At 31.8% G+C, this 12,613-nt stretch overlaps 1 protein-coding gene and 1 pseudogene across 4 annotated transcripts; both read left to right on the top strand.

The window, feature by feature from the left end:
- Positions 1-1,101: 1,101 nt before the first annotated feature.
- On the top strand, positions 1,102-5,810 carry LOC109805487 (Nucleic acid-binding, OB-fold-like protein). 3 transcript variants are annotated; one of them, XR_014433440.1, is made up of 3 exons: positions 1,102-1,820; positions 4,502-4,658; positions 5,557-5,810. XR_014433440.1 is itself a non-coding variant. In XM_020367571.3 (2 exons), the coding sequence occupies exon 1, from the start codon at positions 1,187-1,189 to the stop codon at positions 1,799-1,801; it is 615 nt and encodes a 204-aa protein (XP_020223160.1). In that variant the 5' UTR covers positions 1,102-1,186; the 3' UTR covers positions 1,802-1,820; positions 5,557-5,810. The 3 variants fall into 3 exon arrangements, 2 of the variants coding, with proteins under 2 accessions (XP_020223160.1, XP_020223159.1); XM_020367571.3 differs by lacking the exon at positions 4,502-4,658; XM_020367570.3 differs by lacking the exons at positions 4,502-4,658; positions 5,557-5,810 and adding an exon at positions 4,076-4,428 and having other exon boundaries at positions 1,103-1,820.
- Positions 5,811-7,075: 1,265 nt separating this feature from the next.
- Positions 7,076-8,445, top strand: LOC109806577 (ribulose bisphosphate carboxylase small subunit, chloroplastic 1-like; annotated as a pseudogene). Its single transcript, XR_014433441.1, has 3 exons — positions 7,076-7,347; positions 7,781-7,917; positions 8,013-8,445. The product of XR_014433441.1 is annotated as a ribulose bisphosphate carboxylase small subunit, chloroplastic 1-like (transcript).
- The last annotated feature ends 4,168 nt before the right edge of the window (positions 8,446-12,613 follow it).

The raw sequence follows: 12,613 nt of genomic DNA, 5'->3' as shown, positions 1-12,613 counted from the left end.
TTAGACTAGTTGTTGAAAGTTTAAGATCTAACCTGTGTCAAATCTTAGGTAGACTTTTTTTTTTCTTCTAAAAAATCTAGACTGGGTTAAGTCTATTTCATAAATAAGTGAAATAATGTATTTCAAGTCTAACAAACTAGCATATTTAAATATATGCAAATAATATAGTGATGATTATAATAATTCAATCTATTTGAAAACATGAATTCGTCAATCAGCATATGGACGCTGGCCATATCCTATTTATAAACTTCATGCTTGTAAATTTATTTTTTAAAAATATTATTATTAAAATGAGCTTTTAAATCAGTCATTGAGTGAAATCATATTTTTAATAAATGCACTATTTATATCATTTTTTAATACTACAAGTGTCTTTTACCAGAGACAATCTTGATATAATCGGGTAAAAGACTTATTAAACTAAAATAATTTATGAGAATTAATTCCTGCGTACTCGCGTAGGTTGATTTATGCATATTATAATTCGGCGCTGTTATAAAAAGTCTAGTTCAAAAAGAAAAATGATAATATTTTGTAGCAATTTTACATTAAATCTCACCTTAAAAAAAATCAAATTTCTGTAGTTATTATCCTAAACACTAAGTTTTAAAAATGGGTTGAGGTTAGTTCAGAAAAAATAAAAAGGGTTGAGCTAGATAGTTGATTTGAATAGTTTAGTATACTAATTAGGTAAATGATATAAAAAAGAATGCGAATTAGGTAGGAACTGAAAATTCATACATACACTTATTTTGGTTTGATTTGGCTGGCCCAAAATTTTACTGACTTAAATATGATAAATTGATCAAAATTGTTTTTTTATTAGTAAAATTATAAATGATAATATAATATTATGTATGTGATTAATGTCAATTTTATTGTTAATATTTTATGTATACTGAAATTTAGTTTTAATTTTTAATGCTTGTTGATGGTAAAAATCCACTTTATTTCATTTATATTATTATATAATATATATGTTACTTTACGATATATTTTGATTTATAATGATTAATATAATTTAATATTTAATTTTATTTTTTTACTTTAATTATTTGCCTAATGTTATGTTATAAGAAAAGTGTAATTATTTTATTTCTAATTTCTAAATAACACGAGCAAGCAGTGAAGAAGCGTTAGGAGCAGGAAAGGAACCCTAACTTAGCTGGAAGTTGGAAGAAGAATGTCAGGCGTGAAGAGAGCACTACGGCAGTTCACCTTCGGATCCGGCAAGACCGCCGGCCGCAACTCCTCCGGCCGCATAACCTCCTTCAACCGCGGCGGCGGCGCCAAGCGCTTGCAGCGAACCGTCGATCTCAAACGTAACACCGCCTCTTCTCTCGGCGTCGTCGAGAGGATCGAGTACGACCCCAACCGCTCCTCCGACATCGCCCTCGTCCGCTGGCTCCACGGCGTCCACCACCGCCACCGCCGCGCTGCCAACGCTACCGCCGCCGCTTCGACCAAAATCCTCCACCTCGATCCCGCCGCTGCCAGCGTTCGCGGCGTGTTCGCGTTCAACTCGATGCTGCCGCACGCTGGAACCTCGTCCAGAGACGTTTTCTTGTCCGCGTTCTCTTCGAAGGCCAAGGCACGGGATATTAAATCGGAAGCCGAATCGGTTTCGTCGCTCGGCTTGCCACGTGTCGCCGTCGCGGCGGCGAGGGCTTCGTTCTTGGCGCCGCGGGTGAGAGGGGAGGAGAATCTGGAGGTTCGGAATTGGAAAAGGAATAGCGACGCATGGACGCATAGGAACAAACGTAAAGCCGCGGTCTCGTGGCAAAGCATCGCGCGTTGAGTTCATGCTGTTCACAATTGTAAAACTAAACCTCTCTCTCTCTCTTATTAGTTGTTAGTTGAGATTGTGTTTTTCTGAATTTGAAGCATAAGGCGTGGATTGGTTAACGGTGCTGAGTTTATTTGCTCTGTCCTTCATTGGAACTGAATGATTATTTTTTGTTTTTAAACGCTTGAAGAGTTGATGCATGACGGGAAGTAAAATGGATGAGGTTTGAAATGGGAATGATCAGTGTCTTTGGAACAGAAATTAAGACTAGTACATGCTATTTCATTGTTGTTCATATGTAGCGTTTTGAAATTTAAATACAAGAACAAATGTTTGCGTCATTTCATTTCCATTCCCCGTTTTTGAGTGAATGAAGAATGCTATTGAGGAAAGGATTTGGATTAGTAGGAACAATGCTTGTGGCCTTTTCCCTAGTTTGTGAGCTAATATTTAGGTGGAGAATTGGATATGATGATAGTTGTTTCCATTTTCAATTTAAAATGACCCTCCTCTTTGCCTCTCAGGCTCTCATTATAAATTATTTTATGATTTAATTTTGAGGAGTGGGGGTGGGGAGCAGGGTTGTTACTCGTTGGTTTGGGGCTTTGGATTTTTTGAGGTTTGGTTAGTTCTCATGTTGAGAATTGTCAACTAATGCTCTGTTTTTTTTCCTCTGGCATATATTATATATTATAGGAGATTAGGAGTACTTCTTCTACATAATTGATTTAATGGATCTATCAAGCTTCCCATCCACTTAGGAATCTAAGCATTTATTACATCTTGGGGATAATTTTGGGTGATCGTTTTTGCATGAAGATAGGTCACCTGAAAATATTGTTTCCAAGTCTAAATCCCTAAAATACAGGGGAACTATGAAGGCCATGCTCAATGGTACTTTATCCGCACTAAAAACTTGATTATGTCTGTTGGATATCTTCTTTTAATTGAATTAATTGTTTTATAACTGAAATTCCATAAGATGTTTGTTGGAACATGGAACTGAGAAATAAATTGCGCGGCAGAACTTGTTTGAGTGATCATGTTTTACTGTTATATGTCTTATGGTGTTTTTGTTTCAATCTTCGTAAAGCTGTTCCAGTGCATGAGAACTTCGGAACATGAGATTCCCTTATTCATTACAATTTTTAAAATACTTTTCTGTTCTGGGCATTATTGATTCCCTAGAAAGCGTCATTCTCATTTTGATGGGGAGGGGTGCGTGTTCCCACAGGAATAATGAAAATTATCTCATAACCCAGCTAATAACATCATTTCCATCCAACTTGTTTCTTCCATAATTTGATTTTTTTAATATTCGTGAATATTTATTTCTTAACCAAACATGTTTTTTAATTTACCCAGGTAAACCATTTTTGATGTTGTATTCCTGGAAATGTCATTGTTGGGAATATAATTAAATACTTTGAAACAAAGGCCACCTTCTTATGTGCCAAAAAAATGAAAGAATGGGAAAATGGAATATATGAATCATGTTTCTATCCTGCTTGAGGAAATAATGGGAATCAAATGCTACTACTAGCTGCTGTCAAGTCCCAATGTCACTACTCTAAATATAAAAGTTTTTGGTGAATAAATTGTTGTTACATCAAATTTGTGGTGCTTAGTTCTTTGAGAAATTTTATTCAGGTAAATTAGATGTATAGCCAAAAAAAAAAAAGCCTCGGTTTTTTAATGTACTGAACAAATAATTATTTTCTCTTCCTTAAATTATTAGCATGTGCTGAACTTTTTATTAAAAATCAAATGTGATATTCGTAGAGAGAGCAGTGTTATTAAAACAAGTTTGGATTAGTGGGTCTAACCAGAATGGTAACCGGTTTAGGTGGTTTATGAGGCTGATTAACCTCCAGAAACTGGAGTGAACTGACTTGTTAAATCGGGTTGTACTGATATGAAGGGAAAAGGGAAGGTTGAAAAAAATCCCTTAACAAAATTATTTTCTGCCAAATCATTTTTCTCTTGGTTCTCTAACTTGTGCTGGATTCATACTATAGCAATTAAGTCTAATTTGATAAATCTAATTAACAATTTGATCTTACTCGGAATGGCTGCCTCTTGCACTGTTTCATCTCTTGTAACTTGTATAGTGCTCTGGCATTTCCCACAAGTAATCACTTCTGGTCTGCAAATTCACTCTTACATTCTCCCTTACTTTAAAAGCAATACATAGTGTCAGTTCTTAAAGCAATTTCAGTGTGAATTTTCTTGAATGAAACACCTACTTGATTTGTTGATTAGCAAGTATTATTTATTTTTCAACAGATTCAAATTCGGAGTCTTTATGGCAACTGAAGGATATAGCAAAGCTATGACGTAGATGAGGAGAAATAAACTAAAATTGTCTGCTTATGTTAGCCCCTTCTGTTTTAGGTTCTTCAAGAGGATCACCATTGGAGAAGATTTAGAAAATCTGGCATTTGATAATATCAATCAAGAACATTAATTCTCAAAGCTGCTTCGGTGCATTTTTTTAAAGCATTTTTTTTAAGACCCTATCTGTTTTGTAAAATAAATATATAGGATAATGGTTCCTAGAAAACAAAATATTAACCATTTAATTCTTGGAGATTACAAATGTAAGATGCGTTAAATGACAATGTTTTTACAAGTCAAAATATCTCTCTTTTTTATATATATTTTCTTTAGACACTAATTTGGCTATTTACCTTTTTTTTTCTTTCGATACAGGACTTTTAAAACCTTATAGTATGCTAAAAAAGTGTTATAATGTGTTGAGCACAGGCTGAGTGAAAGCTGACCACCCCTTATTTTCTTCTGCCTAAACCTTACCAAATTTGGAAAGTTGAACAATATGGAGGTGCACAATAGATACGATTAAGGTTTGGTATGTTCAACTAGTTAGTTACCCAACTGAATACTCTTAAATTTTAAGGTTTGACCTGTCTGGATTATTATTATTCGTACCAATTACATGTATGCTGTCCGTCATGCACGGAATCTCATTAACCATTTGACCTGGCCGGCTCATCCCAATTAAGGCATCAATAATAATAAAAAAGTCATTGCAAGAATAAAGAAATTATATTTGTTCCCCACCCCATCCAAGTGGTGTGAAAATGCAATGTCCATCTTTTTTTTCCTCTTTGTAAAGTGTGAATTTGTTGTTGACCAATATAATACTCCATTTTAAGACAATGAAACCCGGTCAAATTGTATAATTTATTTATTACTTAACTAAAAGGAGGCACACAGTAGGTTTTACAAGGAGAATGAGATGAGGAAATTTATGGCTAGACTTATTTTTCTGTGAGTTATGATTGATGTACCCATGCGATTTCTACCCAGTTATCTTGTCAGAGTTCAAATAAAGCAAAACACAGAAGAAAGCAACCGATGCATCTCTTCAAACCTCTTTACATCATAAAATAAAATATAAATGTAAAAAATAATCATTAAAGAATTCAATATATAAAATAAAAAATTTAAAATATAATATTTTTAAATATATTAATAAAATAAGGAATACATCTATTTACTCTGACTATAATATAGGTTCGTCACGCCAACACAAGGTCTCTAAGCCTGCATGTTACTGAGCAAACTTACATACTCCAATTAATCAAAGTTTGGAGGGTCCATACTGGGTAATCAAAGGCTAAGATTAAAAAACACAGATATCTAACGGTTGAGATTTTATTTTGCTAAGTAGTCCTAATATATTAAATATTTTAAGAATGTCACGTTCCAGTTTCATTTCTAAGTTTTGGTTGGGTTGAATGCAGTGGCTTAAGAGGAGCTGAAGAAGGGAGAGCTTGTTTGCGAGTATATTAAGGGATAATGAAAGGTGGCAGCCCTTTTTGGAAGAATTCGGGATGTGGGGAAAAGAAAGTGGGAAATATCTTATCTAGATATTTTCTTGACCATGCTGAAACATTCAAGATGCAAGTAGAATTCTGTAGATTTTATTTATTTATTTTGAGATATGGATAACTCGAACACTATGATTAATAAGAAATACAATTACTAGCTGACACCACTACAGCTCAGCATAAAAGAAACTTAACACTTCTCTCCATTGCCTAATTGATATTTTAATGACTTCTAGAGGTGCAATTTTTGTCGGTTTAATTCATATCAACTTATTTTGAGGAAATAGTGGCCGAGTTTTTACGAATTTTTAGATGATTTTTGAAAAATAATTATTTCCTTCGAGACATGCTACAGAAAACGGCTTAGTGGTGATATTTCACTGCAGTTTTCTTTTGTTCCTTTCCTTGGCTTTGTTCGTCGCATATTTTTTCAGATTAAATTAAATAAAAGAAAGACAGTGTCAGTGGCTCAGAGCTGCTGGAAAATACGTGACTTCCATATTTTGTGTTACATTGTGCTTGCAATGCACTTACTTGAAGATAAGGCTCTTTTATGATTTACATATTCGGTCTTTGATGTATGGTCTGGTAGAGTTTATCAATCAATTATTAATGGGTCTTAAATGTTTTCTTCACTTGTTTTGGACATATAAGCTTGTTAATTAACTAAATGTAAATGGTAAGGAGTTCAATCAGTCAATCCTTCTCGCTTAATTCCATTTTTCTTATCCACTTCGGACTTTTCTTTGTGGCTTTTAGAGGGAAATGTACAAAGAATTTTCCCATGCACTAGTGAAGAAAGAAACACATTCTCAAACTACCCAACAAAAGAGATAAGAGACTGTCAGTTGAGATGGTTCTTTCCATTAAATTTTTCTGAGCCTGAAAATTTGAAGAGCTAAATCCCGGAGAAAACAAAGGTTATTCAACATTTAGTTTAATGGTTGTCTTTAAAACTTTTGCATACTCAACTAATAAAAAATCATCACTGATATAATTATTTTAATTATTTATTGTAAAAATCAACAATATTATGATACACACCAAGAGATTTATAATTTGACGACGGTATAAAATTTTCTTTTTAACTTAACCCATGCTATACATGACAAATATGTCTGAAGAAGGGATGGTCACAAAATTCATTGAGGCCACCACACAATGGGACTTCAAAATAGAAAATAAAAAATAAAAAAAATCAACATAACCACCATCACACATTAACCTTCTTTTCTCAAAGGGGATAAGATTATGGAGACTCCATCCACGTGGCACTGACAATGTTCCCCAACGATAAGGCCACCATTTAAAAAATTTCAGTCTGGTGTGACTAATATGATGCAATGACATAGTTTTCACAATCCAATGGCTGAAATTAGGCACCATTTAATCCATACCCTCAATTTGAGGTCATTTGGTTTCTCCATATCAAACAAAAACCATTATAAATGTAGAACGTTTGAGTAGAGCTTTGCATCTCCAACAGCTAGCAGTGTTTGTGAGTAGTGAAAAAGGAAGAGAAAAATGGCCTCCTCTATGATTTCCTCCTCTGTTGTTACCACCGTTAACCGTGCCTCTCCGGCACAGGGCAACATGGTGGCTCCATTTACTGGCCTCAAGTCTATGACTGGCTTCCCAGTTAGAAAAACCAACAATGACATTACCTCCATTGCAAGCAACGGTGGAAGAGTACAATGCATGCAGGTAACACACCTCCAAAATGATTAAAAATGCATTCTAATGCTACATAATGACATTGGAGTCATCCGTGGCTAAAGTACACACAATGCAAATATAAGTTTGTTAAACTAACCCATATACTTAATAGACACTTTAATGGTCATACATCATCATCAGTGTAAAAGCTTTTATATTGTCAACCAATCAGATAAAACGTTTACATGGTCAACAACTAGGAAATCATTGATGGATAGCTAATGGACGCACAATGTATATATAAGTTTGTATGCTAACCCTTTTACTTAAAGACCTTAATACACTGTCAGTGAAAAAACTTCTATACCATCAGCCAACCAGATGAACTTTTATATTATTAGTCAACTAGAAATCATTATTGGTATGGGTTTTGAGATACTTATTTGATAGTCTTACTTAAATTTATGCATATTTGTACTAGGTATGGCCTCCACTTGGGAAGAAGAAGTTCGAGACTCTATCCTACTTGCCACCACTCTCACGAGAGCAATTGTTGAAGGAAGTAGATTACCTTCTTAGGAATGGATGGATATTCCTTGCTTGGAATTCGAGTTGGAGGTGAATTCAGTTGCAATGCAACCCTTTTGGTTTTTTTCTTGTTTTGCATGGTTATGTTATGGTTCTTGAGGGTTACATTTGGTGTATCTGTGTAGCATGGCTTTGTGTACCGTGAGAACCACAGGTCACCAGGATACTATGATGGAAGGTACTGGACCATGTGGAAGCTTCCCATGTTTGGGTGCACTGACCCTGCTCAGGTGTTGAAGGAGGTTGATGAGGCTGTTAAGGAATACCCCAACTCTTTCGTTCGGATCATTGGATTTGACAATGTTCGCCAAGTGCAATGCATCAGTTTCATTGCCTACAAGCCACCAGGCTTCTAAACTTGACTTTTACTACAAGAGCCATTTCTAGCCACCCCTTTTGTTGGGATTGGTTTGTTACATTTTTACTTTTGTAAGAACCTTTTTCCCCCTTTGTTTTACCTTTCGAATGGGAAATGTCATCTTGTGTTTTTGGTTTTTGTATTTGGATTTCCAAATGCAGATGAATGGATGAGAACAAATGAATAAACAATTTGCTTCATCTCCTAATTGCTTTGGAACGCATCATCTGTGGGTTGAAATTTATGCCAAATTTAACTAACAAAGGGACTCGATGCGTTCGAAATTAAAACTATATTTTGAATTATTTTTGTTTCTTAAAGCGATTGCAAAGCCAAGAAATTATGTATAGAAAACAGTATCAACAACATCTATAATATTGCATGCAAGTTTTATCCTGAATTCAAATCCACATGAATGGTAATGGTAAAATCGAGTACTTAGTTAAAGGATATAAACTATCCATCATCCAACACTACGAAAACAAATGCGCAAAGTTTCTTGGCAATAGTTGAGATGCATCTTGGTAGGCCAATGTAGAAAAAGTTGTTCACTAACTAATAGCTGTAACTTTGACATGAAGTAAATAAAGCCAAATACAGTTGGATTTTATCAAGCTCTCTTTGTTACTATCAAACTAAACCATTTTTTCTTGAACAACCAAAATCCCTATATTTGTCAGAGTCCGATCATTGGCTGATAATTAATCTGAAGTCTAGCCATTCTCTAATTCCCTCTTGAACTTGGACGTTTGATCACATTACTAAATAACATGGTATGATTAAGGGGTTGAGAGAAATATAATCTTTATTACATATAACTAGTATTTTAAATTATATAATATAAAAGTTAAATATTTAACTAAAATTTATTATAAATTATATATGGATAAATAAATATTATGTTTGGATATATAAATTATAGTTAAAATTTGTATAAATAAATAGTTAAAACATAAATTATATTTTAGATTTATGATAAATAATATTATATTAATATAATGTTATTTTTATTTATTGATAATTTATTTTAAAAATATTAAAATTTAATTTATAAATAAATATGATAAATACAAAATGAATTACATAAAAAATTAAAAAAATCTTTAAAAAAAATTTCATCAAAGAAAAGTCTATAGAAATAGACGTACATTAAAATCGCCAAGTCCTCATCAATATTGGGAGAGATCCAAATCATTTTATGGTAAAAATTGTGACAGCTTCATACCTCTAAATTCTTAAAAATAAACTATTTCACAAATTTAAAAAAATTAAGTATTTATAATTAAACTAATATTAACAAAATAAAAATAAAACATTTTAATAAAAAAGACGTTATATCTTTTTGATCTCTACAATTTTTAAGATACAGATTGTAATTACCTAATAGTTCTAAAAACTTTTAAAATAAAGTATTTTTATAAATTATAAGATCTAATTAAAATGAAATTGAAATATTTAAAATCAATTAAGTAATATTTGACAGAGAAATGGTTATTTGAATGTAACATTCTCTTAATCCAAGAACTTAAAAAATACAAATTAAGACAATTTGTTGTCTTAAATTCATTTTTGAATTAAAGGTGTAAAATTAATTATATAAATAATAATATAATAATAGTAATATAATACTTAATAAATATTTTAACATTAGTGTAACAAATTTTTTATTAGAAAATGATTAATTAGATTTGAGATCTTCTTAATCTTTGAGTTTTGAGATGAAAATTAAGATTGTTTGATGTCTTTAAACTTTTTTTTCTAAACAAAAATATTGAACCAAAATTAAATTTTTACACCATAAAATTAGACATTTAAACAAGGAAAAAAAATTCTAATAAATAGTCTTTTGATATACACCTTTGTCAATCTTGTAAATTAGAACGTATGGATGGTGATAGTTCTAAAATGTTACATTTCATTAAAAAAAATATCAACATACACAATTTTAAATTTTCTACAAAAGATTTATGTAAACTTTGATTATTCATTATACGAGGAGACGTGTAAGAGCATGGAATAACTTATGTTTAGTCCTTCAAAAATAAAAAATAAGAAATTGACTCATGATTAAAATAAAATAAATGTATTATAATCAAGTAATTAAAAGTACCATTTTATGCTATAATTAATTTGAGTGCATGTATATTATCTGTTGAGATAAAAATTTCAAGAGTTATAAATAGTTTATTTAAACAACCAGAGATAAATTGTCTTAAGACGAAGATCAAAACTAAAATCTAATTTTGTTGAGCACTTTCAATTTTATAGTTTTTTCAATATTTTTTTTCAAAATAAATATTGGTGATAATTACCTATTTTTTAAATCAATTTTCACCGTGGCGACAGTTAGTACAGTATCTAAATAGTAGCATTTGTGTAAGAGAATGCAATAAGCAAAAGAAACTGGTAAGAAGTTTCGTTTATTTGACATAACACACGTTCAGCAAAACGTACAAGCCACCAACGTACTCATTAATCAACAAAAACTGGGGAAGAAATGAGAAAAAAAAATCAGTTTATTCAATAGAAGATTAAAATGTGTCATCTGGTATAACTTTTTTATGACACAAGACTAATTTCTTTAGCTTCTTTCTCAAATTTTAAAATTGTGGTCAAGTTTAATTTCTTTTAACAAATTTTGCGGAGGAAATTTTTTAAGAAATTGTTCTTTGTGAACATTATTAATATAAGTTTTGCGGACTTCAGTGACTGCTGAGTGAAGCCACTGTCATCATCTTAGCTACAAAAAAAAGGGGTCGTTATCATCACGACCATACATTAGATAATTGAGGAAGTGGAAATTTGGACTTTCACATACTTTTTTTTTATCCATATCTTATTCAATGGAATAATCAAAATAACGAGAAAATAAAACAAAAATAATTTTCTCCCCCAATTTTTCTTTTTAAAAGGTAGTCGTAACTTTTAAGTATTGCTCTAATATGTTTACTTGCACTCTTTTACTTTTAAAAAATTACTATACTTTTTTAAAATTTACTCTTATTCAACGCCTTTTTTTTTTTTTTTTTTTAATTCTAACAAATGTACGTATCATTTTCTTTTATATTGGTACTGTTGATTTGTACGTTAAATTGATCTACTCTCTTATTTAAATTAGAATACATAAGTTGGTGAATAAGACTCTCCCTTTCATCATTCTCTTAATTAGACATATTTAACTTCTCCCTATTCTGATTTACACTCCTTATCCAACTTATCTTCCCTTTAAACTAATTATAAGTAAGAGAGAAGTTCCTTGGGTGAAAGTGATTTGATCCCTCGAGTGAAGGAGGTATAGGGCTGTTCATAGTTCAAACTTTTGGGGAGGTATCTCTAGAAGTTGAAAACATATTGAAAGTAATTTAATTTGGAGGGTTGATAGAATATCTCACGGCTAGTTTGGATGGTTATAAATTGGATACCAAATTAATTGAGTTTGTGGACACAATACAAGCTTCCTTCCTAGCTAACTATGACCCTTGCATTAGCTTCCTTCCTAGCTAACTATGACCCTTGCATTTTCAATGCATTAGCTGGCTTATACTTTAATGCAAACCTATATAGCATTGTACCTTAGTTTGGATAAGGCGAATGGAAGATGTTCATAAATCAATCCAGGTAGTAAATAGTTCAATTTTCTTATAAATTTTAATTTCAAGTCTTGCCATCTACATTGCAAACCTATTTTAATTTTAAATACGTGCTGAAAATAGTTCCTCACCATTTAGAATTTGCCATCTAAATTCAACATGGCTCAACTATGAATTAGGTAAGATTCATCTCAGTTCCAAAAAAAAAAAAGGTACAGTATACCTAATGTAAAAAGGCATAGATTGATGTTGTTCATCTGATTGAGAAGCCTGAAAGGAAGAATGGGAATGATAACAGAATAATTAACTGAGATTTTGACAAATCTTGAGTATATTGCAAGATAAAATGAAGTAAATAATGTGAAATAAACATTTGAATGAAATAACCTATTCTTCACTTTTCTTCCACATTGTCATCTTATGTTGGTGACTTAGACATTCATAATCTTAGAAAGTGGTATGATACCATTATAAAAAATTCAGATTATTAATCTAATTCAACTTTACAAAATTAACTTAAAAAATAAAAAATATTTTTCACTTAATATTCAATGACTTGTAAGAGTTTATGTAAATTTAAATCATATAAAACCAACTTATAACATTTCGTCATAATTGATATAAAATCTCTAACACATTGTATTCAACAAAACGGGACAACAATCCTATAATTATAAACCCTTCTTTTGAAAACGATCAAATTGAAAGACTCTCACCGATCCAAAAACGACCCAATACCCAATCCATGGTTTCAACACGGTTTTACAAGAGTAGGTGG

The sequence above is a fragment of the Cajanus cajan genome, chromosome 4 (genome assembly GCF_000230855.2).
Source record: "Cajanus cajan strain Asha chromosome 4, NIPB_CcT2T_4, whole genome shotgun sequence".
NCBI lineage: Eukaryota > Viridiplantae > Streptophyta > Magnoliopsida > Fabales > Fabaceae > Cajanus > Cajanus cajan.
The sequence above is the reverse complement of the archived record's forward strand: the minus strand, read 5'-3'. Positions and strand labels throughout refer to the sequence as shown.

Coding starts and splice junctions, on each gene's coding strand:
- LOC109805487 (XM_020367571.3), top strand. CDS start 1,187: ATGTCAGGCGTGAAGAGAGCACTACGGCAGTTCACCTTCGGATCCGGC.